Source organism: Ambystoma mexicanum, chromosome 4q (assembly GCF_040938575.1).
Source record: "Ambystoma mexicanum isolate Mex_15411 chromosome 4q, UKY_AmexF1_1, whole genome shotgun sequence".
Taxonomy (NCBI): Eukaryota; Metazoa; Chordata; class Amphibia; order Caudata; family Ambystomatidae; genus Ambystoma; species Ambystoma mexicanum.
This window is the reverse complement of record NC_090928.1, coordinates 305,782,162-305,809,884: the sequence shown is the minus strand read 5'-3', so window position 1 is coordinate 305,809,884 and position 27,723 is coordinate 305,782,162. Positions and strand designations below refer to the sequence as shown.

At 46.3% G+C, this 27,723-nt stretch overlaps 1 protein-coding gene across 4 annotated transcripts in view; it reads right to left on the bottom strand.

The window, feature by feature from the left end:
* TMEM181 (transmembrane protein 181) overlaps positions 1-27,723 on the bottom strand; it is an 875,876-nt gene that overhangs the window by 353,427 nt on the left and 494,726 nt on the right. For all 4 annotated transcript variants that reach the window (XM_069607878.1, XM_069607881.1, XM_069607880.1 and 1 more), the window contains one exon: positions 18,763-18,873. In XM_069607878.1, the coding sequence (XP_069463979.1) occupies positions 18,763-18,873 (111 nt within the window). The remainder of the gene's footprint in view (positions 1-18,762; positions 18,874-27,723) is intronic.

Sequence of the window (27,723 nt, the reverse complement as noted above, 5' to 3'; positions counted from 1 at the left end):
TATAAAGTTATGGAATTTTAGGCCGAATCTTTCATGTTTAAAATTACCAAAATGTATCAGAAGGGCGAAACAAGGTCCCGCAGACTGGAGGATTGGACTGCTATGTAATGCGCACAATATGTAACCTGTGGATAGGAGTTGCTAAGAGATTGCAATTGTATAAATGTATGTTTTTTGCAAAATCAGATTTTCAGTAAAGTAAATTGGGGAGTTTTTAGACATTATAAAACTCACCTCATAAATCTGACATCATTCCCTTGGAAATACAACCAGTTGAGAGCAAGGCAGAGATTAGCACCCCTGTCCAATCCAAATAGTTTAGAGGCGTGCTTAGTTAACCCTGCCCAGCCTCTACTTTGATGATGTCATTATGCACTATAAATAAGGGTCCCTGACAAGACTCTCGACAGACACTCTTCCTGATTTCCTGCGCTTCGTTCCTATACCAGTCATCTTCCAGATCCAGACTCCAACTACAAGGCCAAGCATTGCTGATCATACTCCAGGGCCCGCTGCAAAACCCAAGTAGTGCCGATCCCATTCCCAGCAAGGACACAAATCTTTTAACAAGGGGGAAGCTGTGGTACCTTTGGTATCCTCATTCAGCCTGGCTTGCTGCAACTCACTGCATCCTGCCCTCCTGCTATCCTGATGACCCGTAGTATCCAGAAACCAGAATTGCCCGTCCAGTCCTTGCCAGCCGGCGCCCAGAACCGCACAGCTGTTTGCCAGGTGCCCCGCTGTGTAGTGACCAGACCCGGTTAACTGTCCAAAAAGCCCAAAACTAAAAGTGGATTGCGAGTATTTTATCACCCCGTAGAAATCCCTAGTATACCTTGTCTTGCCCTCATCCCACTCGTTCAGTCATCCTATCCTTATCCTGATAACTTGTGCTACTGTCAGAATTCTCTGTGCATTGTGTCATTAATTTCCAAGCATCAGCGCTACTTTTCTCTTCATTTCTGTCCTGCATAGCCCAGATGTCATTAGCAATATTTTGATTAAGTAAAGTAATTTTCCTTAAAGAAAAGTGGTACTCTGCGTGAAGGGTTACATCTGCAGCATAACCTATAGAATTCACGGGTGGCGTTACTCTTTTCTTAGTCCTTAAATCTAGCTTAAAGTAACTGTTCTTTTCACAAACTGATTCCTTTTCAATGTCACCCTTCATTTTACTCAAAGCACCAATTGGGCCTTTGCAAATTATTGAAAAACAAATGCCTGTGTGTTGGAACAGTACACTGGTGAATGAAAGCCTGCCAGCCTTTAGAAACTCTTGGGTTTGTTGCTGGCGAGACTATATAACATGGTTATTTTATGCAACCGGCTTGCTTTAATTCTGGATCTAAGATCAGAAATTAAAGGTTAAAACTCAAAGTGCGCCGCCTCCTATATTGCACAACTCTTTCAATTTACCAGCTAGACACTTTCAATTCCATTTGGTACCTGTGATCTGTCATACAAACCGCACTCCAAAACAGTGCATTTCACCCGTTGTTATTAAAAACTGTTTGGGTAATTTTAGGTGGGAATTGCAAAAGTGTACATTTTAAACGTGTTATTTGACTACAATCGGTTTTAAACTTTCCACTCATTTCCAACTGCATGCTTTTGGTAATCCATTCTTTGTGATTGTTGGTATCTCTGCATTGTTGCTTTAGTAAGGAATCCTATTGCTGAAAGGTTTTCAACACACATTCATTCTTGATTTATCCATTTCCGAGTGTCAATTCACCACATTGAAAGGGGTTTAAAATCCGTTCTCTTATTTGGGGAGGGAGGTCAGATTTAGATTCTGTTTTCAGTCTTATTCCAGAGTACCTGCTGCCTCTTTGTATCCACTCAGACTTGATCTTTGGGTGGATTGAGGGAACATTGCAGGGGGAAATTCTAGCTTGGGTGCCATCTATCCTAAATCAAAGTGCTCCTATCCTGTTGTGCTGTGTATATGCTCCACTAAAGTCAAACCCAGTGCATTGCTCACATTCTCATTAAAACCATCACCCCATTGGCGATTGCTGCCCCATATTAAAAAGTGTGATTTCTTTTGAATTTTAAATAAATATTGCATAGACCAACCAGCCTGGTTCAGGGTCCATTGTGACCCGGGGTACTTGAAAAGGGGGTGTGATATTAGTGGTGAATCATCCCAAAATTGAATCCACATTAATAAGGAGGAAAGAATTTCAGATAGGCGCTACATACTAGGCCGAGACCAAGGTGTGTGTGCCGCCTGATTGAAATCCTTATTACTGGGATGCCAGAGTAACAGCACAACCCCAGCAAGAGAAAGTAGCCCAGAGAAAGGGATGACGGAGCCGCAGCGCAACCCATGCACAAGAAACCAGCAGGGCAGGAGACCGGAGGAAGGTGGTGGCAAGACCACGGAAGGCCTGTGGTGGACAGCCAAGCCCTACAACCATCGCTGATACCATTGCGCATAGAGAGTCGCAAGGTGTCGGACTCCTCGAAGACCGGCACACCGGAGTAGAGAAGAGACCGCAAGGAGGAACCCGCTGATGAAGGCCAGGTAACGGCGGTTCAAGACCTGAGAGAATGTCACCACGGGACAAGGCGCCCAAAGGCATTCTTCACAACAGAAGTATTGGGATGCACACCCAGCCTTGACACAGGGCAAAAAGGTACAAGTTGAGAAGGGCCTATTAGCATGAATTATCGCAGGAACAGATTGGGGTTCACACGAAAGGAGCATATATAGGGCCTTATTACAAGTTAAACGGTATCCGGGCCTTAAATCCGCCGGGAATACCACCCACCGCAATTACCATTACCACCATTTGGTCCGGCGGCATTACTGGTGGATTACAAGTGGTGGTGTCTGTGTAAATTCCCATTTCTGTTAGGCGAAAGGACATTTTTGCAGCAATTACTGCAGCAGTAATTGCGCCAAAAATGGATGAGAAAGTCTATGCATTCACCGCCAGCTGATAACTGGAGGTGAATCCTCGAACTTTCCTCCAAACTCGTGATTAGGCAGTGCGGCAATGCTTTGGTAACTATTACCACTGCATTATTACCGCCCAACTTGTGATGAGGCCCATTGTTTTTAGTAAGGCTTGACACATTAGATACTCACATACTTCAGGTTATAAATAGGGAAGTATTATATGCCCTGTGTTTAGTTGTTGTATCCAAACATATGGTCTGAATTAAGGTGTGAGGGAAGAGCCGAGGCAGGTGGAAGATAGAGTCAGAAACGTGCTATGGTGGAAGTGAGGTCTGTGTGTTGGCATGACAGAAGTTGAGGCATAAGAAAGTTATGAACAGAATAGAACTTGGGCCCTGATGTGGAGCTGTGGCTTTGTGTAGTTAGGGTGAAAAACAAATTTCCTTCACCGTTTCCCAGGAGAGAAGCCAAGGTCAGAGACACCCACGTTACACAGATAATCACTAATTGTATCTAGCTGTAGGGCTTGCACATGGTGGGAAAAGAATGTGAGCTGGTAGGGATGAGCCCTTTGAAGGACAAACTCATGAGAACAGGGCACCAGGGTTTGGGATGCCAAGAGGCCAAGCAACGATTTAAGACAACTGCTGCCCCACCTACCCCAAAAGTGGACATCCCACATGAAAATGTGTAGAGACACAACTTAAGCAAATAAATGTGAAATTCAGACTCAAACGCAGTGCTCCAGTCACATCATTACTGGGCACCCATGGAAAGAAAGATGTGTCTGGACCAACCTGCGATTTGGGGTAGGAGGAGCAGAGGTGATGCCAGTAAATTGAGTACAAGGTCAGGGAGGCATCTTGTGTGCGGCACGGCGTCGGGCATAATGAGACGACCTATTGTCTGATCAAAGCAGAGTTGGCTTCGCAAGTTTACTCTGATCACGTCTCAGGAGGAGTGCACATCAGGTGGCAGTCTCGCTTTATCAATATGCCATCATGTTCGAGTAACCAATCCCATACCCTGGATCCGACAGTGACTATGTAGAGGGACCACGTGTTAAGGGAGCGAGTTTAGATAGTTTGTGGCCAATCGGTCCAGGACTAATGAGGACTTATTTCAGCGCTCTGAGACCTATGGGTGCGTAGCGCTATAGAAGAAATACATTATTAGAGGACATTAGTATGTTCTATGGATGGTAGCCAATGAGGGTGGTGGGATAACCTAATCAAATTTGGTATTCTCCCACTATATAAAGTGCAACTCCGTGGGATGTGACTAGCTTAATGTCAGTTCAGTTCTACAGGACTGAGACCGTTTGCAAAATGGTGCAATGATTTAACCTTTTTGATTATTTTTTGTGCATGTTTTTTGGGTCATTATTCCGCTACAGACGGTAACGGGACAACGAAAAGGGATCAGTATATCTCAAACACAAATCACAGTAGAAGTCCCTAGACAAAGTTACCATTGAGGCAAATCAACTTAAAGTGTTGAGATTCAAGAGAAAGAAGTAATAAGAAAAGATCAATGGATAACAAAACCCTTGGAAAAGGGGAAAGCTACTGGATGTTTTATACAAGAGAATATCAAAAGGAGAGAATATTTTAAACAATACTAAGTAAAGAGTCAAACAGGCCAAAGCCAGCCAAGCTATAATTGGCCAGGAGAGAGACCATCCGAATAATAATGTCTTCCCAAGATATACGGAGACCGCAACCAAGAATCTAAAGCTTGTAAAAGAATCCCCAAAGGACTCAAAAGGGACTCCCAAGGAGAAGGGAAAACTCCAGACCGCAATTTAAGAGTTAGAGAGACTGACCCAAGAAACAAGAGGATTATATATTGGTAAAGAATCCTACAGACTGGTACTAGAAGTACCCTCAGGAGAAGGGAGTCATTCTCCATATATAGGTTAGTGTTCATGGTCGCTGGGTCAGTTAGGGTAGTTTTGGACAGCAGACCTTTTCCACTTTTGGACATTCACGACTGACTAGTGTCTCAGTTCAAAACATAAGCAGGGACCACCCATATAGATAGGGCAAGTTCGATACATCTTAATTTGTGTTCCACTTCATTGTGACAATGGTTGCATATACTCAAACTTACACAAATCTGACACAAATCAATAATTCCCGTACAAAAGTTACAATTGTTAAAAAACACAAATCAAATTCACATTTAACATTTGCTTTAAAAACAGCTTGCTATACATCTACAATCAGATTAATTTACAGCAATAGTATTCACTATTATTCAGTCCCAATTTTACCATTTCACTTCGATTAATTACACCAGACTCCAGCAATTGTGGTCGTACTATCCTCCCCACTCGAAATACTTGATAACAAAAAAAAATCTGAATCCAGTATGCTAAAATAATGTGTAACCTGCTTCAATAGCAGAGCTCTAATTAATCGTAAAGAAGGACAGAACAAAACTATATGCTACAGATCTTGGAACACATCCCTGTCACGGCAAAGGACAGTCCCTTCTCCCTCCATCTAGAAGAGTTCTGATGTTCCATATATCTCCAACTAAATCAAAGTAACGGACTGGCCCAAATGCCATTTGGGAACTTTGCTAGATATTTCAGTAAAGCACCCAGTGGCTTATCAAGAGGAGAGAGCCTAGAATATAATTTGTACTCTCTCATCTTCTGAATTGTACTTATCCAATCCCATCTAAGGAGGTCCTTTTTTACTTTATTAACTCGTGAACCATGTCTACAAAGTGTTTGCGTCCTCCTCCTGGCTCTCCAGAAACCGCAGACTTTATTTGTTATGAGGAAGGGGGTGGAATAAATACATCAATTCCGTTCCTTTCTAGTCACCTGTTCGATTGGCTCGGTCTTCTGCTAACAGTAATGAAATCTTATGTTGCCTGGATGGTATTTAGCACGGTTTCTTCAGAAATGTGATGCAATAAACATGGCATACTGTGTCCAACACCCCCAACTCTGGTGATTTCCTCTCAATGGTCGCCAAAATAGGTTATGCTGTCCCTACCAGGGTGGCGAGGGAGGAAAGCTGCAGGTTTCAGATTTTAACCAGGTGAAGAATGGCTTCTATTATTCCCCTTTACTAAAAAGGCTGCCCCTTTAATTGAACGCTATAGATGCGAGGCTGCTAGGGACTTACATGATCACAGGTCTGGCAGTATCCCAGGAGTAATACCACCAGGGCAAATAGCATTACCGCTACTCAGTGCAGCACTATTAACGCCGGATCAAGAGTAGCGGGGTAACGGTTATTGCCTATTCCCTATTGGGTCCATAGGAACCAATGGGGCTGGGGGTACTATTAGCACTAGTGCAAATTGCGCCGGAGAAAATAGTGCCGAAAAAGCCCATTCGGTCGGCGAATTTACCTCCAGCTGGAGGTACATGTGGCCATACCCTGCATTGGGTGAGCCTTAAATGCGGCGGTAATGGCATTAGCATCACCACCACATTTAAGAACTACCGCCCAACCCATGATCAGGCCCACAGCCATTTACATTTATTTCTTAGGCTTCTACAGATTCCAATATACCTACTTCTGAAATTTGATTTTTGCCTGTAACTCAGTCTGAAATATTTCTTCCAAGAATATCTCTTGATAACCAATCTTATGGCTGCCTGAATACCTAAGGTTTCTCCATAATCTAAGTTTTTTATGATAATTGTATTGGAAGCAATTTGTCCCCTTTGCAAAATGGCTGGAGTTCATGCTCGAGCCTCATCAGGGAGCATTTTAATGAATGCCTCCATTTGGTCTGATTTGGATCGAACATGCCTGGCAAGAAGGGTATTCAGTTAGTAAAGCAGATGATGTAGGCTGTAGTGGTGGCCATTTGCCTTCCGAGTGAACACATTGTTTTAATTTCCTTGCCATTTGGAGAGTCCGATTTGGATGGCAGGGCCCTAAATCTCCTAGAAGCGGCCATGATCATATGATCAGACTTTGGATGAGCATTAATGATGATAGGGTGTTGCAGTGCAAGCTTAGATTGGTTTCCATTCCTGCAGATAACATGACAAAATGTGGCTGAGTTGGATAGGGTACACTTGCATTTTTTACAGACACCACTAGTAGGGTGATTGCAAATGGGTCTGTGGAGTACCAACAGTACCCATAAAGAAATCAGTGTCGCTGTCTGTGTATCCATCTATTCCATATATTGAAGCTTGTGTCTGCCGTACAGATAACATTACGTTTTGTCATTATTTAGGGAAGATGACACAGGTGGTTCGGCTTGCTCTAGAGAATCCATAATATAAAACTCCCACATACATTCTTCCTCATCTAGAAGGTGCTCTTTCACTTTATGGAAGTACTAGTCATTTAGGTTCATATAAGACGTTCTGCAGAAGTATGATATTCTAGTATTTAAAGGCCTACATAGAGTCTTTCCATGCACTTAATAAACTGGGCCGTCATGGTCTTAACAAGGTTGTGTAACAAGTCCTTGAAAAAAGTCAATCTTGAAGGGGTGTTTATCCTGTTCTTTGCATGCCGCAACAATGACGGAGCCAGAGCCCCTATGATTCCTGTTCTTTGTACAGTAACAGCTCTGTGCTGGATTTCGATAAAAAAAAAAATATATATATATGCCATTGAAAGTTTAAGTCCTGTGCTTTTTGGCACCACAGGTCCTCTCTATGCCTTCTGACCAAATAGCATAATTTTTCAAAGCTAGATACATCAATGCCATGGTTTTGGGGGAGAGTTTCAATGCTCTATGTTGTGTTAGGGACGACTGTTGTCTGCACTTTCGGGGCCGAAAGAGAGGGGGGGGGGGGAAGAGAGAGAGAGAGAGAGAGAGAGAGAGAGAGAGACAGAGACAGAGAGATCATTTAAGCAACTGACTCTTGAGTCATTTGAAGTGGCCTCTTTAGTACAGAGCTTCAGAACCCAACTCCATTTTAGCATCAAGTCCCACCACCTTGGTGACCTACAAGCACCTTTTCCTTCCATGTTCTGGGTTGAAACCTCCAAGAAACGCACTGTTCCTATTAGCGGACAGTTAGAAACACTAATGGGGTATCCAAACCTGTGACTGAGAGAAGGGCAAAACAGAGTTTTGGTCTTTGATATATGATGCAGAATAAATGAAAAAACATTAATGTTTTATGTGGCCTGCATTGGGTGCCGCAGCAGGAAAAAAACCTGTGAATTGGATCTGGATGTCAGAGGTTGCTGAATTTTACCTTCAATGTAATATTTTCTCTCAGTTGATTTTCCACTCCTCTTTTCGGTGACCTAACCAATGGCAGAAACAAAACTGCATCGTAGGGTAACTGGCATTCGGACGGCTGTCATATGCTCGATGAGCATATGTGCATTTCAAAGCCCAGACCATGTGGTAATGATTCTTAGGGCTTTCTGTATGAGTCTAGAATTTCGAGCAATAAAAAAAACAATACGTACAAATGTCACTGTACAGCAAAAGCCTGGTAAATACTGCGGACGGACCACTATAAGGCAGATTATGCAGGTGAATGCACATTCCTGACCAAATAATTCACCTATTAGCATTGACACCAATTTCTTGTCATCCAGAAAGGACTAGCCAGTGCAATTTAGAGGTTATCTGAGCAAACATGCATGCGGGTATAAGAGAAAACAGAACAAGCATGTTCTACAAAATGTTAGTGAGTCTGATTAAAGTGGTTTATGACGTGATTTCTTCAGTGGATATGTAAGCAAAACACATAACTGGATAGAATTATACATGGTTAAGTGTCAACTCCAAGGATCTATTAGACCGAGGTGTTCAATGTGACATCCGATCGAAGGGAGCAAAACCAATGTTGTCTATGAAGTACTGAAATGAGTGGATAGTTTCTCAACTGCAATTTATTGCGGGAAAGGGTGGGAGGACAGAGATGGGAGAAAAATACATGTTCCAGTGGATCAGATTTTGCAGGGGTTGAAGAGTGTAGGAATGGGGTGCTGTTGAGCAGCCAAGCGTAATGGCTGCTTAGTGCAGGATCTCTGCAACACAGGAAGTTATCCTTGAAGAGGTGGTGACATTCAACCTCAGATTACTTTCGAAATCCCGGACAGAGCTGGCGAGATATTGAAGAAGGGCTGAGTGGAGTTACGGACACCAGGAAGCCCAGAGCTCCGAGCTGTCACCTGCTGCATGCTAGGGTCAGCCAGGGCAAGGAACAGGTGGCGAGCACAGGCCACCCTGCACACTACAAGACCTGCCACCGGAAGCACTGGTGTACCTTTGAGGCTGCATATTATCATCATCTGTCCCCGCCAGGGTGTCTCCGCTCCACTGTGTGCACCCATACGGATAAGGCGAGGTGAGGGACTGCAGCCCGGCCCGTGGGACCATGATGATGCACCGCGAGTGAGGGAGGCGTGTGGCATGCACCTCGGCTGCCCCCAACCCCCTGACGTGAATGGACTGATGGCGGCGCCCAACGAGGGAGGGAACTGCAACTCCGCCATACAGGACTTGGTGTGGTGGACCAGAGTGGAGACGTGTGCTGTGCACGGTCCCATTCATACTCCCAGGTGGAGGAGCCGCTTGGATGACCGCCCTCCGGGCCGCGGCTTGTGCAGGGACCAACAAAAGGAGGTGTGCCAGATATCTAGAGGCTGATCCGGGCTGGGGCGGTGATCGAGTGGTCAGTGGTGGACCGGAGCGTAGCTCGCCCCAACAAGCAGAAGGTGAGGTGCCCCCCACCCCATCCCACACCACATAACAGACCATGTGCCTCCAGGCTGATCCGGCACACAGAGCCCTCGTCGGGCGTAATCTGATTGCAGCACCCTTACCGGTGCAGCTGGTGCACAGCGTCCCAGCGATATATCCCCTAAACTAAGCACTCCAGCTCCGAAACCACAAGTTTTCACACGCTGACAAGGTGGGCCCCCCTATTCTAAAGCTCTGACCAGGCCTGTGCTAGGTAGAGTGATATTGTGCCGAGGACCCATCGGCAGGGTAAATACATGTTTCCCAAATTAGCCATCTACTCCTACATGGGGGAAATGCACTCCTAACTCTGGCTGGGCGATGCTGAGAGCATTGAGCAAGACATTGCACAGCAAAGGGATAAGGACCCCCCTTGACTTGGGGATTGTGTTGGGTGACACAGCCATCCACCCTTTGCGACTCCCGCTCTGAACCTCCTTGGAGCTATAAATGCATGAGTGGGGTCGGGGGTATGCGCGGATTTCCTGGACTGACTGTGCCATGCCTCACTGGCTCCACCAGAACTGCGACCCCACCACATATTGGCGACGCATGGAGTGAAACTGATCTCAGATGAGAGTGGATTGGGGTGCGAACGCCGCCCCTCTCCTCAAGACATAGGGCGGGAAGACCTCTCCTCAAGACATAGGGCGGGAAGAGCCCTGCGCCCTGGGGATCTGCCAAATTCCATCCCCACTAGATCACTTTAAGGAGCCACAACACACTGACAACAGCACAGACGGGAGGCCCGGCGGTCTTTGAAGTCCCGTCGCTCGGTGGGCTGGGAGCTGCTCCTGACACTACAGGCCCTCCATAATGGATCCATCAGCTTAGCGCCTCCCCCGCACATTGACCATTGGGGTGAAGCCCATAATCCCCACATACCCAACCCTGGAATTCCAGTGACTTCTGGATCACACATGTGGACCACCCCCCTCCCCCCGAATGTACTCGAAGGCCTCAATGCGAACAGCAATGGATAAATTCACGAGATCAACGCCCTTAGGCAAACGGGGGCAGTCAAGCCAAACATCCTACATCAAATCCTGGTCCCTCCTCCACTCCAGATCTGATCAGTATGATGGAGGCTATGGCAAAAGGCTTTGAGGCAGTACACAAGCAACTCGATGACATAGCCGCAAATGCGGCATCCATGAGATCCCAATTGGCCCAAGGGAGCCAGAATTACGGAAGCTGAAACTAGAATTGGGGCCAACAAAGACAGCCTGCATGCACTCCAAGACATGGTGGCCATGTGCGACGACCTCGAGTCACGCTCCCGAAGGAATAATATCTGCATATTCGGGGTACCCGAGGACACACTTACAGTAAGAATGCAATTGGCCGTCGAGAACGTACGCAAGACCTTTTGGGGAACCCAGACCCATCCCCCCTTCTTTACAGTAGAATGGGCACACCATGCTCCAACCCCCCCCAGCCCAAGCCGGGAGACGTTCCCAGACCTCTAACAGCGAAAATATTGAGCTATCGAGACAGGGATCATCAGCTTTGCTTGGCCTGTGAAAAGAAAACAATGAGACTGGGCTACCAAATCATCCAAATTTTCCCCGATTTTTTCACCTCAGTGCAGCAAGAACATTGAGAATTTATAGGAGGGACATTCAGTATGCTATGCTGTTCACGGCACGCCAAAAAAACTCAGTTCCGCAGCAAACTTTACTTCTTCGCGGTCCCGGGTGAGGCTGCGAAGTTCATTGAAGCACAGATACCTTTGGATAACCCAGGCACAGATCCAGCTGAGGGGAACCTACCTGACTGATGGAGCTTGGTTCATTTATCTCCCTCCAGGATCAAGATCCCAAATTCAACATGAGCCGATAGTATTGTTTATTATGTAACAGTCTCCTCTTCACAATACACAGCTAGGACGTTACGTCCCAAGTACAATGTATGATGCTGTGTGGCAATAGCGTACCCCTTTGCAGTTGATTTGTGTTTATTAAGTGGCAAAGGTGCCCCGATCCCCGTTGGACCAAGGGAGTAGTTGGGGGTGGGCGAGGGCAGGGTATATGCACTGCTAGACTGGGGCGGCAGTGGGGGGAGGTCAGGGCACGGCCATAAGAACACGTGGCCTGCAATAAGTTTGGCCCCTGTTGCGCACTTTTGGGGAGTAGGCGGGAGAACATACTGGCAATCAAGTACTCTGAGGGGTCAACCTCACATTACATAGCAAATTGGGCTAATATACCACGTTGGGCACACGAGAAGACAATGCGTGGGTTATGGCATGGCAACTGAAAATACAGAGCTGGACTGTCCGGGGTTTCGGTAACTTCACCAAAACCTGTAAGATTATGTACTATATAAACTGCCAAAACAAATGTGCTGCTCTTGCAAGAAACGTGCCAAGGAAATTGTCTATAGGAGTGTGGTCCCTGCATGGGGTAGGAGCAGGTACTTCACCTCCTATTCCTCCCAGTCCAGAAGAGTAAGGACGTGTACCCTTTTTATCTACAAATTTTAGGGTCTTGTGTACCAATCTACCCTGAAGGGATATGTAGTGATCCACTCTATACTAGAATGTAATGAACTGATCCTTGCCAACATATAGTGCCCCAACAACGACTCCCCAGAGTTCTTCGATCATTTTCAGAAGCTATTGTCTGCATATGACAGAATACCTTTGATATTTTGGTTGGGGTGATGGGTAAGAACTTGATATTAGATAGATCACTCGATGGAACAAACTCAATACCTAGACCCCAGAGCTGCCGGGCGACAACACTCCTTTATACATACACTGAACCTATGCGTTTCTTGGCGTATAGCGCATCCCCAGGCAAGAGATTACACGTTTTGGTCCTCAGTGCATGATATGTCATCTCGTATAGACCTGTTCTTGATTACTGTCTCATTAATGTGTAAGGTTACAACATGGATATCAGTCTGCGTACGTTGTCAGATCATTCCCCTGTGCTCCCGACACTGCAGATAGGGGGCAGGCATAATAACGGCACCTGAAGGTTTAAATTGGCTGCATTGGAGGACAGTGCTCCGAGCGGAGATTAAAACCGATGTAGATACGTTCTTCACTTGCAACACAGAGGGATCCACTTCCCATGGCATCAGATGGCAAGCCTTTAAGGTCTATATTAGAAGGATGGTGATAACTAGGGAGGCCAGGGCACTTGAATGCATACGGAGGGATCTACAGAAATCCGAAGAGACCCTTAAGCGGCTTGAAACCGAATACTCCTAGTCTCCTGACCCCCAGACTCTTACAGATACATAAAGAACTTGAATAATTTCAGGTACACCCTACGAGGGAAGTGCATTACTTCTCCCGACCGCAGGCAGCTAGGAAATATGGCACGGTACAAGTTGAATAAGGGGGATCTCAGGCTGACTATTCGATGAGGCAGGCAACACCAAGTGGGCAAATACTGAAGTTCTGGGATTTTTCGCGACTTCTACTGCAACCTATATTCAGCACAGCAGTCCCAGGGTGGTCAAGTGAAGCATGCATTGCTAGAGGGCATCCCATTGTCACGCCTTAACTCCCAATCTAAAAAGACACTTGACAACCCTGTCACAGTTGAAGAAATTGTGGCAGTCATTTCTAACCTACCTACCTACAGGGAAGACCCCTGGTCCGGATGGCCTCATTGCAGTGTTATCGTGAATATGCGACGGTACTAGCTCCCATCCTCATTGTGTGAGATGAATCGGAGGGTTTCGCTGCTCCCAGAGTCACTGAGGGATGCAGTGATTACAGTACTCCTCAAACAAGACAAGCCTAGGGACAAGTGCAGCTCCTATAGAGTGCCATCACTAACGAAATGCGATAAACATTTTTGCTGAGGTTGTTGCTAATCACCTTCTCCCCCTTATGCCATATCTGGTCCACCCTGACCAAGCGGGGTAAATCCCTGGTAGATCCACTTCACTTAATATCAGGTGACTATTTAATGTCATGGCCAGGATGGACCCCCCCCAGGCAGCGCAGGTGACCATCGATGGTCAAAAGGCGTTTGCTATGGTGTCATGGGAATTCTTATGGGTAGCACTGGAAAAGATGGGGATAGGACCGAACATGATTCGATATATCAAGTTATTGTACACACAACCCTTCACTACGGTGTTCATCAACTCCTCCTTGTCCAACCAATTCCAGCTGGGCCGAGGCACCCGCCAGGGATGCCCACTCTCTCCCAACTTGTTTGCCTTGGTCACCGAGCCCATGGCCCACCATCAGGGAAATTAACAAGGGGGTCCTGGGAGTCCCTCTGCCAGACATTAGTCCTGGTTACGAGAGACTTACCCAGAGTCTTTAGCTCACTATCTTTCACAGAGAAGAAATATCCCAAACATATCAGTCTTTGTCCTGCCCTGGGGCAGTCCAGCACCGAAATGCTAGGCAATTCTCCTCTGAACAAGAGTACCAACAGAAACCCCAGACACGTGTTTCGGTCTGGTTGGACCTCATCAGTAGGGTGAATCTGTGCCTCTCTAACAATAGTGAGCGAGGGGTCCACGTCTGGATTCCCCTAGTAACTTAGGGTGAGACCCAAAGTTACTTAAATATGCAAATTAACAAGGGGGGTCCTGGGAGTCCCTCTGCCAGACATTAGTCCTGGTTACGAGAGACTTACTAGTGAGCTAAAGACTCTGGGTAAGTCTCTCGTAACCAGGACTAATGTCTGGCAGAGTGACTCCCAGGACCCCCCTTGTTAATTCGACCATCAGGGAAAGCCATAGACATCGTGGAGTCCGCCTGGCTTGCACACCAGAAAGAATATCCTGTACACGGATAAACTGCTGTTGAACATCGGAGATCCAAACGTGAATCTAGATTCCTTTCTACAAGACATGAAATATATTGGCGAACACAATGGTTTTACGATTAACTTTTCCAAATCTGAAGAATTCACACTAACGGACAATTCCCATGAATATCGGGGTCTCCTTCCCCTGCGATGGTCTCCTGACCACGTTAAACACCTGGGGGTGGTGGTATCTAGGACCAGCACAGCATTACTACAAGACAATTACAAAGCAGCCACACTAATTGCTGAAAACAAGATACAGAGGTGGCAATACCTCTCACTCTCTAATGTTGCCAAACTTTCCCCAATTAAAATGACGCTATTGCCTAAACTGCTTCATATTTTCGCTAATGTCCCGATATGGGCCGGGAAATCCTACTTCGCAGAGCTGCACTCCCTCCTTGCAGTTTTTGTGGCATTCTGGGGCGGTCTGAAATAAATGGGTGGAGCTAACAATTCCCATATGAGAAGTGAGGGTTGTCAGCGCCCCATCTGGAACTCTATTCGGTGGCCTCCCAGGCGCAATTTGCCTCATTCTGGTATATCCCGGAGCGACCTCCTCCACATGCCGAGTTAGAAGCATTAGCGGCAGGCTGCATGGACCTCAAAACACTGGTGCTTGATCGAAAGTATAAAGAGGATTCCCCATTTGACCCGGGATCTTCTACGCTGAGCTTGGTCCACAATCTTCACCCTCATAGGTGCCGACCAACCATACTACCAGTGGCTTTCGATCTGGAACTTCCCCGGGCTACAACCTCTGCACGACATGACAATCGAAGTACGATGGCATGGGCTAGGGTAGAGGGCACGTGCAGACCTCTTTACGGTTGGGAAGTTAATTACCCCTGAGACCTAGAGGCCCGGACATGGGGACACGGAGGTGAAAGATTCCAATATTATAGAATTCGATCTGCGATCTCGTCTACATGGCCGGACTACCCCTGTGAACGTGCCCAGACACCTATACTGGTGTACATAGCGAACTCGGGTGACTGCAGACATATTGTTTCTACTTTATATAAAATCATCCTGGGAAAAAGCTCTTGCCCCAGCTTGCGAGCAAGAGCTGGCTGGTCCAACGAAATGCAGGTGGAACTTACTGACGCTCAATGGTCCCATATGTGCACGCAGACTAGGAGGGCATCTATTAACTTCAGGTTCAAATTCATGTCATTTAAGATTCTGCACAGGCTATATTACACCCCCACCAGACTTTCCAAAATATCCTTACATACTGAGCAGCATTGCCCCCGGTGCCGCTCCGCTTCAGCAGACCACTTACATATGTTCTGGGACTGTCACCCGATGAAAAATTTCTGGAATAAAACTCAATATCATGTCTGAGGGGGACACCCCGATAGAGAAGAGCCTACGCGGAGCATTATTTGGGTTGTGACCTAACATCCAGAGCAAAAGGCACAGAGCCTTCATTAACATGGGTTGCATAGCAACCATGCTTCTAAATTTGAAAAATAAGAATCCGCCCAAGCGAGAAAGACTGTCTGATTGCTCTGACCTCAGACCAAGAGAACGAGGAGCAGTATGCATGCACCCTCCCAGTTTCTTCCAGACATTGAGATATCTGGGCAGACTTCCGCTTCCACCTGGCCAGAATGGCAACTGACGAATGAGGCGAAAATAGCAGTACTATATAACTGAATAGATACTTATGTCTGTTAAAACCTTTACATGATATATTCTGTTATATGGTGTTTCCATTTTGATGTATGTATGGTATGCTGTTGGGAAGATGATATATACTCTGCTTTACTTGTCAAATTGCCAATTAAAAAAAGGTTTTAAAAAATAAAAAAAGGAGTGTCGGCATGAGAGAACTATGCACACACAACTTTAAAATAAATAAACCTCCCCATCCAAAAAAAGAATGAAAACACCTAGTGTCCAAGCCTGCCCACCTCTCCTCAGGTGTACCCTGGCACAGAATGCACAAGAATTTCAAGAACAGTTCAAGGATCTATTTAATTCCTTGTGAGGACTACAGCTGTACCTCTCTCTCGTCTCGGTTCCTGCAATCGAAGGCCAACTACTACTGTTCAAAATCCAGATCATGCTATTGGTGATTTCCCCAACAGCAGGCTCACAGACTCCCTCAGGGACATCCTAACTCTCCCTAGTTTCACCACAGGTTAGTGCTCTAATTGGTTATGTATGATGCACTGCAATTTGCATTTAGATTTACCTGGTTCCACTCACGATCACTGTTACCTTACTCAACTCTTCCTGCCTCCTCTCCTTGACTCCTACACACCAACCTTCTGTTCCCTCCAATGTTTCAATACTCCTTTCTCCTGCCGTAAAGATTCGATGTTCATTCTTCTCCCCCTCCACTCTACTACTACTACTCCTCCTCCTCCCCTACACAAACTATTCAACTAGCCTTCCCACATTAACACTGTACACTCTCTATTCTACACTTTTCACACATGTGCACACTCACATTGCAGAAGCACTTCAATGCCTCATCTGATCCAAAACGCTTTCTCCACAATCCACTGATCCTTTCTTCCTCCTGCAGGTCTCTTGGTCGCAGTCCAATTCCTCCTCTGACTTCACCAGATACACCAACACTTGCTGTTTACTGTCCACTGCTTAGGTATCACTTCACTGGTGCCGGTCAGTTGTCCCTAATCGATCTTCTTTTCTCAAGCCTCTCCTCTGGTGTATATGTGCAGGGATTAGGCCTGTCCACTTTCTCTGTGGGGGCATCAGACATTGGGGCATTGGAACAACCGTATTACAGTTCGTGGTTTGGAGCTTGTTGTCAGGGACCCACTTGGTCAGTTCGAGAAACCGTCCCATTTTGAGTCCATGGTGGTCAAGTGGATGTCTCCATTTGTGGCGGGTTTACTTGCAAGCTTTAAAGATGCTTCTGAGTTGCCACTCTGTGCTGTTCCGCAGTGTCCGTCTGCACCTCTTTCTTGTCCGCTGCTTCACAGCAGCGTTGGCATTTAGGTGCGCGCTTGAGCTTTCTTCATGCAGGTTACAATTCTCGGGTGCCCCGCATTCGCTTCTCACTTCAGTGCACGCATCTATGATGGTAAAAGAAAACTAGCAAGAATATGCATTCAGAGGGGTGGCTGGAGAAATTATGCACAAATACAGTTTTCACAAAAAGGAGGGAGAACAGGAATTGGGACATTCTCTGCTGCCTGAGTCTACCTCAGAGGTAGGATTGAATATTGATCCCTCCCTGGTAGGCTTCCCACCCCAGCTGAGAGGGGTTCCCATCCCCCTTTTGATGAGGCCAGATCAATGGCCTTATCACAGCTACCCTTCCTGTGTACACAACAGGAAACAATGTACCTTGCGACTCTGCCCCACCTCAGTCATGCAGTCTTCGCCCATCCCCAGCTCCCAAATGAATAATTATGCCTAGAAACCTGTCTCTTTCCCCAGATTTCCTTTTGCTTATCCACCCTCTTTTCTCCCCCAAATGAAAACAAAGTACCTGCCATTTTGCCACCCTCCCTTGGCTCTCACGATTCTGGCTATTTGCTACATCACAAAGCCTGTGATCAATAAAAAACAAACTGCTATCCTGCCACCCACTTCCATCATGGCTCCCTGAGAGAGCGGGCGCCATGAGTCTGCCAATTAGTAAGTCCCAGGCTCCCATTAGACCAGCCTTTGATCCGAAGGGAGTTGCGTCTCTGACAGTGTCAAATTCAAAGTTCCTCCCTCTCTGGGAAGTTGAGAGTTGCTGACACTTGACAGTGTGCTTTTGCTGCTTCCTTCAGGTCTCAAGAGACATTTGGAAAATTCCATATCTGCTTGCCCAGATGCCATCCTTATCTGCCATAATGTCAACAGAAGACATGCCCTTTGCAAAATAGGTATTGCTGGTAATGGATGCCAATGAAAGCCCTACAACACATAGCATTTCCAAACATTTTAGAAAGCTAAGAAATTATGTGATGGGATGAATCAGAGTGCGAGTGCTCAGAGTGTTTGCTTACATAGTAATAGTTGTGCAAGCATGTGCTAAAAGGTGTACAAGTGAACACCTGTATATAACAAAGGTGAAACAAAAAATGTGTCCCAAAAGTAAAAAGATTTTTGTAAAACTCCTAATTAAAGTATGACGAGACTAACTGCTACGGTTTCATAGCTGCATATGTCAATGGGTTACAGAATTTACTTTTTTGTAAAGTAACATAATATAAAGTGGTCTTGGATAGAACATTTCTGCCATTCTAGTTGCCTCGTTATGCACGTTATGGTTCAAGAAACACACAGATAATTTACAAGGAATTTTCTTAAATTATATGCAATTTACAAAAGGCAGTAGATCGCATTTTAGAATCTAAAAAGGGTAACTTCAAAAGCAAAATATATAGATTTACTCACTGTGAAATTAACTGACTGGATTTCGTATTTTAGATGTTCAAAACCAACTGCAATTTTGTATTGAGTGTAATTCAAGTAGCCAAGGTGGACCACAATAATTTCAGCACATTGCTGTAAAGATTAAAAAAAACAATACAGATGTAAATAAATGCAAACATATTTCTCTAAAAACAAATAGATCTAAGAGTCTTTTCGAACAACAGAAGTCAAAGTTAAATGAATTTGCAGAAAATCTTCTTTCAATCCTCTGAAAAGGCCCCTTTTGCCCATTTATATTTCTTAATGTATCTTTGAGGTTATTGGCACAGCCAAAATTGTGATCAAGTTCCTTTGTTGTCTCCCAGAGAAGGCAGGCCAGAACAGGATTACAGACAAAGGGCCCGATTCACAGAAGCGTTTTATAATGGTGCAATCCCATAGGAAAACGCTCTGTGAATCAAGCCCACGATGTGGTGTGTTGCGTTGAGGAGGTACACGAACAGGCTTCAATTACCGTTGCCACTTTCCAGAATCTAGCAAGTGCATTCCCGGTTCATCAAATAGTTAAGTGCAGAGATGTTGGATTACGCAGACGCCATCATTGAGTCCTTAGTTATATAATACAAGTTTAATGAGCTTGGTCTAAAGCGCTTTCCTTAATTTCAAACAATTCTCTTACTTTATAATGAGCAGATCGTTTTTTTGCCCTAGTTTCAGCCACCATCCACCCAGAAAGGAAGACTTTTGTAAAAAGTTGGGGTCAGGTTACTTTTTAAGGGAGATTTTACATTTGGGCGGCCTTGTACCATTTTTAGCATTATGCAGCAAATCATTTCGGTTTTTCAGACCAGTATGGCCAGTGGTTGATCGAAGTCTTGAAGGATAACCTGAGTCTGTGCATCAAGTTACTGTCCATACAACAGAGTTTCAAAAGCTGTAAAAACTAAATTTAGAAAATTATAGTTGCAATTCACATGGTATCCGATACGGGATATCCTGATTATTCTTACTTAAAGCAGCCCAAGGTAGCATGAGAAGCATAGAGCAATGTAATGCCACAATGAAAACGTCTTTTTTCAAGAATTTTACTCACTAATTTTTATTTCACAAAAGTGAGTATATTTGACAAATGCATAAAATTCATTGCTTTTAACAAATACATGAATTTAACAAAAAAAACACGAAACAATTTCATTTAATAAATCTGCTGGTTGACTGAATGAAAACCAGAAACGTTGTATAAAGCAAAAAGAAAAAAAGAGAAAGAACTATTCAGTTCAGTTAATTAATTAATTAAACAAAATATAAATCCATTTGTACAAGTCTGCCAGAACTATTCAGTTCAGTTAATTAAACAAAATGTAAATACATTTGTACAGGTCTGCCTCATAGGAACTGTCTACATAGCTGTTCATAGGACATCATTTCGATCCAATATTAAACCTCTATCTAGTATGTGCAACACAGACACCTTTCTCAGCAGTTATATTTCTTTTCGGTTACGTTCACACTGACATGAGAAAATAAACGGCTCCCACCCCAAGTTAAACGACCTCACCTTGGATAGGTCACTTTGCTGCGCTACTGCAACTGTGAAAGGAGTAAGTAGTGTTAGTTCTGCTCAACCTTAACCATGTGTACCTTAAAGGCCTTGCGTCTCCAAATTGTACTGTTAGGCTCAACCTGAGATTCCATCCACCTTAATTATACACAACCTGCCTGTACCCATGGCCACACATCATAGCCTCTTCCACTGTACCACTCTCCTAACAAATACATTTTGCGTCCATGACCCCGTTTCCGGCTACCTATATTTATTTCATAAGCTGCATTTTGATAGCTCAAGGTTCCGCCTTAGATGACGACCTTCAACTGCTACTGTGCTCCTGCTGCAAGTTAATTCCTTCCTCTTTGCACTGTGCCCTGCTCACCAATCGACCCGTCACTCCTCCCTTCCATGCCCACACCCACCCTACCTCACTTCTCCAATTGCTCACTCCTTTAACTCCTCTCAGTATGGCTCCCTCACTACCACGCATACCCTCTCTTGTTACAATTCTCATCTCAGCTCCCTTGCTAATACCACTCATCTTGACATCAATGTTCTTCACCCTTTCCTATGTTATCACTGCCCTCCACCAGCTTCACGAAAGGCCCTCTGGCCAGCCTACATTTTCTAATCTCCTCCATCAACACCCCTACCCCCCCCACACCACACCACTTTGCTCTCCTTCCTTTCCTTCCTTCTCCTATTCTGACGCTAGAGATTGGAAATACAAAGAAGTCCATTTGTAAAACACTTCCTTCATCACCAATAACCAAGGCGGGCCGAGGGAGATTGTGGGAATCAGACTTGGATCACTCCCATTGGCTCTGCTATCCCTGCTGCCTTACACAAAGATTCTGCCACCTCCTGTCGCTCCTACTGCTCATGCAAAAAGGTGGGGTGGTTGGCCTAATGGTCAAAAAAGCTCATCTCTTCACCCCTTTCACGTTCTCATTTTGACACTCTTGAATTCACTGTCACTCAACTCCTCCTAACTACCCATGTCACTGACGTAATCTAGTGATTCCCCCAGGTATTCTAAACACCTCCAATTATTAGCTCCTCAGTGACATCCTTCCCACGGAAATCCGTTTAGCAATCATGGGTGACCAACCTCCCCAAATTCTCCCCTACAACCCATCTTTAACTCTACTCTGACCACTGCCTTACATCCCTGTCACAAGCTATCCACTCACTTCCAATCCAACTCTCCAGGCCTTGTTTTCCTCGCCCCTATCCCCAACTTTAAACCTCACCAACAACATATTCCCAACTGACCACTTATCCTCCACGTTAGTACAGCACCCCAGCACCGTCTCCCTCATTCTAAACATTAAAATCTGACACCCTAGCTCATTACATCACTAAGTCTGGTCCTCCCATGCACTCTTCCTCCCCAGGCCTCCATTTAACAGGCCTTCTATGACTTAAATCTGACTCTCCCTCAACCCTTTGACTGCCACTATCACCTTCATATTTTCCCTCCTCCCTCCACATCCCCACCCCTGGATTATCTCTTATATACACCACCTCTAAACAGAAGTGCAACATCTTCATAATTATCACAAAGATCAGACCTATCTCATCTTAGCAACAAGAGTGCCTTTCTCTTTCACCACAGAGCTTCATTCTGTTAAAGTAGCCTATTTCACCGAAATAAATCACTGAAGGCTCTCATACCCGCAAACTCTCCTCCACACTACAAGCAATTATGACAACACCTCGCCCTAGGGTGAAATCCACCCTCTATAACAACAAGACCTTTGCAAATACTACTTCTCTTCTGGATTTTCTTACATTTTAGAACACCATTACCAACCTCCTATTCCTCCCCCACTTACCTCTACCTGCTCATTTTGCACATTCCCCCAAATTAGTTTGACCTTGGCGCAATCCTCAATACTGCAAATCCCTGTTGTGCCCCTGGTGACACGTGTCCCTCATACAGTGAAGGACCTTGCAACTCACTCGTGCCCATCTCTCCTTCCTTTGCAACTTCCCCCTTTCAGTTGGTGTCTTTTAAACCCTTCAAGATGCCCACTATCCTTTAAATCCTTAAAAATCTCAACTGACCCCGACAATCCTACCTATCAACTATCTGACTGCATCGATTCTGCCTCACTACCCTAAAATCCTTGGACGTCTCATTTTCAACAGCATCTCAACCTACCAGGACGCTAGAAATCTTAGAAACCCTCTCCAATCTGGTTTTCACCGTAGGCATTGCACTGAATCATAACTCGGCCACCTCTCCAGCTACTGCTCACCACTCCAAGCTATCCTAAAGCCTGATCCTACTCAACCTCTTTTCCACATTAGATATGGCGGACGATTCATCTCTTCAGGGCCATGAAGACTTTGGATTCACACTCATCTCTGAATTTTCTACCCCTTTCAAATGAATCCCCTATTAGTAAATCTCAAAGCTTCACCCTTTGCCTCCTACTATTCATCCTTTATGCCTCCTCCCTCATGCAACTAATCCCCTCTGTTGGGTTCTTCTACCACCTATTTGCAAACAACAGCCAAATTAGCTTTTCCACTTTTACTCCCGATTTATCTACGCGCATATGAGAATGCATTACTTACCGTAAAAGCATTTCTGATGGTTGTATCTGCTTAGATTCACATGTTGTGCATAGGTCCGACATCCAGTGGTCACTGCGGAGTATTGCATTTTGTTTTTCGTAGTCGAAAAAGGGGACGTCGACAAGGCGTGTCTGAAACACTATCCCTATAGTGACGTGCATTGTACCCACAATCCCTCACACGTCGAGGTCCCTCTGTTTGTATTTTTCTGCCCTGAGGGAGCCTTCTAGACGTGAGTGAGTACAGAAAAGAGAGAGATATATAAAGGAAGTCTATGTTCCTTCCATCCGAGCGGGGAGGAAGGGTGGGCGCATGTGAATCTAAGCAGATACAACCATCAGAAATGCTTTTACGGTAAGTAATGCATTCTCTTCTGATGTTTGTTAATCTGCTTAGAATCACATGCTGTGCATAGACTAGCGAGCAGTACCCAGAGTTGGCGGTGGGTTATGAGAAGGAACAGTAGAGAAAAGGTGTCGTAATACTGCCTGCCCCACCTGGGAGTCAGATCTAAAGTGTGTATCTAGACAGTAATGTTTTGTAAAGGTGTGCACAGAACTCCAGGTAGCCGCTTTGCAGATGGACTCAAGGGGAACATTTGCAATGAATGCTATGGATGCCCCCGTGCCTCGAGTGGAGTGTGCTCTTGGCCTAAAGGGCAGTTCTCTCTTAGCAAGAGTATAACGGAGAGTGATGCATTGAACAATCCATCTAGAAATAGTGGGCTTTGAAACCGCATCTCCTTCTCTTCCTGCTGCCACCGAGACGAAGAACTGATTAGTCTTCCTCAGTGGTCTGGTTCTTTCCATGTAGAACATGACCGCTCTGCGTACATCTAGTGTGTGCAGAGTCCTTTCTCCCAAATTGGAAGGATTTTGAAAGAACGTTGGTAGTTCTATAGATTGGTTTACGTGGAATTTAGAAATAAATTTCGGAGCAAACCTAGGGTGAGTGCGTAGAACCACCTTATCTCTGAACTGTAACGAAGGGGACTAGAATAGAAAGAGCCTGAAGTTCACTTACTCTCCTGATGGAGGTGATAGCTATTAAAAAAGCAGTCTTAAGAGTGAGGTGTTTAAGAGATGCTTTGTGCATGGGTTCGAATGGAGAGCCCATGAGTCTGGTAAGTACCACATTAAGGTCCCATCCGGGAGCTGGGTCAGCTATCGGGGGGTGTATTCTCTTTACTCCCTCCATGAAGGCCTTAATAACAGGGATCCTCCACCACGACACCTTGAGTTGGGAAGTGGTGTATGCAGAAAGTGCCGCTAGGTGGACTTTAATAGAGTTAAACACTAGACCTGAATCCAATAGGTGGGTCAGGTATAGGACCACATGTGTGGGAGAGCAGTCAATAGGGTTGATGCTCTTTTCCTGCACCAGATGACAAATCTTTTCCACTTGCTAGAATAGCAGTGGCGAGTGTTCGGTTTTCTGGCCTCCCTGAGGATGTCGATGCATCTTTGCGGGAGTTGTAGATGTCCGAACTCTATAATCTCAGGAGCCAAGCTGCTAAATTCATGTTCTGGGGGCATGGGTGCAGGGTCCTGCCCTTGTCTTGAGACAGCATGTTGTACGGGCAGGGGAGTTTTACTGGGGGAGATAGAGACATCTCCATCAAGTGAGCGAACCATGGTTGTCGTGCCCACATTGGGGCCACCAGTATCATGGTTACTTGTTCCTGGTGCATCTTGTGCACCACTCTGTTGAGAAGGGGAGTCGGGGGGGAAAAGCGTAAACAAATTTCCCTGACCATAGCATCGACAGACCGTTCCCCTTGGATTGGTTCTGGGGATACCTGGAGGCATAACTTAGGCATTGTGAGTTCTCCAGGGTTGCAAACAGGTCTATCTCTGGGAATCCCCATTCTGTGAAGATGTCGAAGGCGATGTCTTCGTGCAGGCGCCATTCGTACTCTTCGGGCAGGGGGAAATCTCTGCTGAGTCTGTCTGCCAGCAGATTGAGTTCCCCGGGTACAGGTCCACTGTCTTTTGGGTATTGGAGAAGCATGTTTCGTAAGAATCCCCTGTTATGAGCCAGTCGTCGAGGTAAGGGTAAACTGGGATGGACAACCTGCGCAGGTGGCCGCTGCCACTGCCAGCACCTTCGTGAATACCCTTGGTGCTGATGCTATACCGAAGGGTAGCACTTTGAACTGGTAGTGTTTGCCCTCTATCATGAACCTTAGGTATTTTCTGTGCGCTGGCAACATTGAAATATGAAAGTATGCATCTTTCATGTCCAATGTTGTCATGTAATCTCCCTGAGAAAGCAGTGGGATCACTTCCTGTAAGGTTACCATACGAAACTTTTGGGGTTTGATAAACTTGTTCGCTGGGCGCAGATCTAATACAGGGCGCATGGTTAGATCCTTTTTGGGTACAAGGAAGTACACTGAATAAATACCTTCCGTTACCTGAGATAGAGGCACGACCTCTATGGCTCCTTTTTCCAGCAGATGTTCTGGTGTCATGCGACGTCCCCTCGGGGGTCTGTAGGATGGGGAACTGTTGAATTCGATACAGTATCCGTGGGCTACGGTGGAAAGTACCCAACGGTCCGACGTTATCTCCTCCCATGCAGGAAGAAAGGATGTTATCCGGCCCCCGACCGGTGTTGCATGGGAGGGGACGCGAATCTTCGCGTCACTTGGAGTTGTTGGGGGCTTGGGAGCCTCTGGGGGTGGATCCCCGACCTCTCCCCTTACCCCGGCGTTGGCCTCTTTGGCTGTACTGCCCACTATTGGTCTGGTAATTGGTGGCAGGGTATTGTTGATGTTGACTTTGTTGTTGTTGCTGGCGTTGGCCACGAAAAAAGCGTTTGTTGCCATAGCCGCGTCTGGTAGTGGGCTTAGAGATTTGGTCAAGAGTCTTGATAGTATCGAACTCTTTTTAAGCCATCTCTAGAGCTTCATCCACCGCTTTCCCGAAGAGGTTAGAGTCTTCGACAGGTTTATTTATTAAAGACGCCTGTGTCTCCGGTTTAAAGCCGGAGTTGCGCAGCCATACATGGCGTTTTAGGAGTATTCCCTGCACCAGGGAACGTCCCGCTGTTTCTGCCGCGTCCAGAGAGTTTTTTACAATGCTCTGGTTCACCTGGGTTCCTTCGCCAATAGTCGAAAGTAGGCGTGTACGTAAAGGCTCGGGTGCTTCCTCGGCGTCCTTGCGCAGTTTGGTCCACTGCGCGTCTGCGTAGCTAGCAAGCAAGGAATTGTTGTTCGCAATTCTTGCGGAGAAGGCAGCCGAGGAAGTTACTCTCTTTGCAAGGGCATAAAGCCTCTTGCCCTCCTTGTCAGGGGGTGCCTCACTGGTGGAAAGTGGTACCCCTGCCCGCTTTCTAGTATTAGAAACGACTAGGGAATCCGGTATGGAATGTCCCCTAATGTAGAGCGGGTCTGAGGGTGAAGGAGTGAAAAGTTTTTCAATTCTCGGATTGACCCCTCTGATCAATGCGGGAGTGGACAGCGAAGGGATAATTCTTCTCTTCACTGAAGCGAGGAGGGGAATGGTCTGGCTGACCGGGGGTTTCTCTTTAATAACTCTTTCTACAAAGTCCAATTCTGGAGAGAGTTCCCCAGCGTCCAGTTCGAAATGCGCTGCTGCTCTGCGTAACAGTGCATTCAAAGTGGGCTGATCGTCGATTGGAGACGTGTTCCTAACCGGAGAAATGTCTGGAGGAGTTAGGTTTAGGACATCAGTGTCAGAATATACTGATGGGATTGCCAGGGGTGCGAAGGTCCTTCTTCTGGGTTTTCTCCGAAGCCTTCTTCTATAATGTCTGGGCTGTCTTCCAGACATTCCTCCTGGTACTGTCCTTCATTGTCCATGAAATCATCTTCTTCCTCCAAGTATTGTTCCTCCCCAGTGAGGTCGTATACCTTATGGAAGTTTGAGGCTGTGTCCTGCTGGGGATCGACTAGCCTCGGATTTTTGGCCCTGGGGTCCTCCTGAGACCCTTCTCTAGACCTCTTGTGAGTTAGAGAGGTCTGGGTACTCAAACTTTTCCATCCTCTCCATACAGAGGTGGAGTCTTTCCATGGTTTCATGGGGCACCCCAGAGCGGTCTGGCGGGGGAAAAATAGAGTCATCTAGCTGGAAATGGCTCGACCTCTCCCAAAGCGTCGAGGAAAGTGTCCCGTCGCCCTCCGAAAAACCTTCTGGTGTGCCGATTGACCCCCCGATTAAAGGGGGTAGTCCCTGCCTTTCTTCGGGCTTTTTCGGCGTGTCCTTTGACTTATGCGTAGCGCTCGACGTGTTCTTCTGGGCGTCGGCTACAGCGATCCTTGCCAAGCTATCGGCGACTCGTTTGTCGGCGACTCGTTTGTCGGCGGAAGCTTGTGTTTTCGACGCTATGGGTGTCGAACGCTCTACGGCGGTCTGCGCCTTCTGTTGATGCGCGCCGGCCGATGGTTTGGGGGCGGCGCTCTTATTCGCCAAAAGCCCAGTCGCTGGTCGCGGCTGCGGTTGCGAGAGGGGCTTTGAACCTGAACGGTCCGAGGAGTCTGCCGGTGGAACCTGCGTCTCCTTGGGCGCCGAAGCTCTTTTCGTTTTAGACGAAGAAGAGCCGTGGGTTGTGTGCTTATGTGTGACTTTGTGTGAGTCAGTGTCGCCGGGGTGTTCATCCCCATAAGCAGGGCGTGAGCCGAGCCCGTCGGGGCCGGGGACAGACGACGAAGCGCGCAAGCGCTCCTTAGAGGGGGTTTTGACTTCCGTAGCAGAGGTCGTGTTATCGCGTTCCTCGTCACTTTCGGAGGTAGCAGCGGCGGGTGAACCTTCGGCCTTCGACATCGCGTAGGCCGCCCACCTTTTAACCCTACGGTCTTTTAGAGTTTTAGGCTTAAGAAGCCG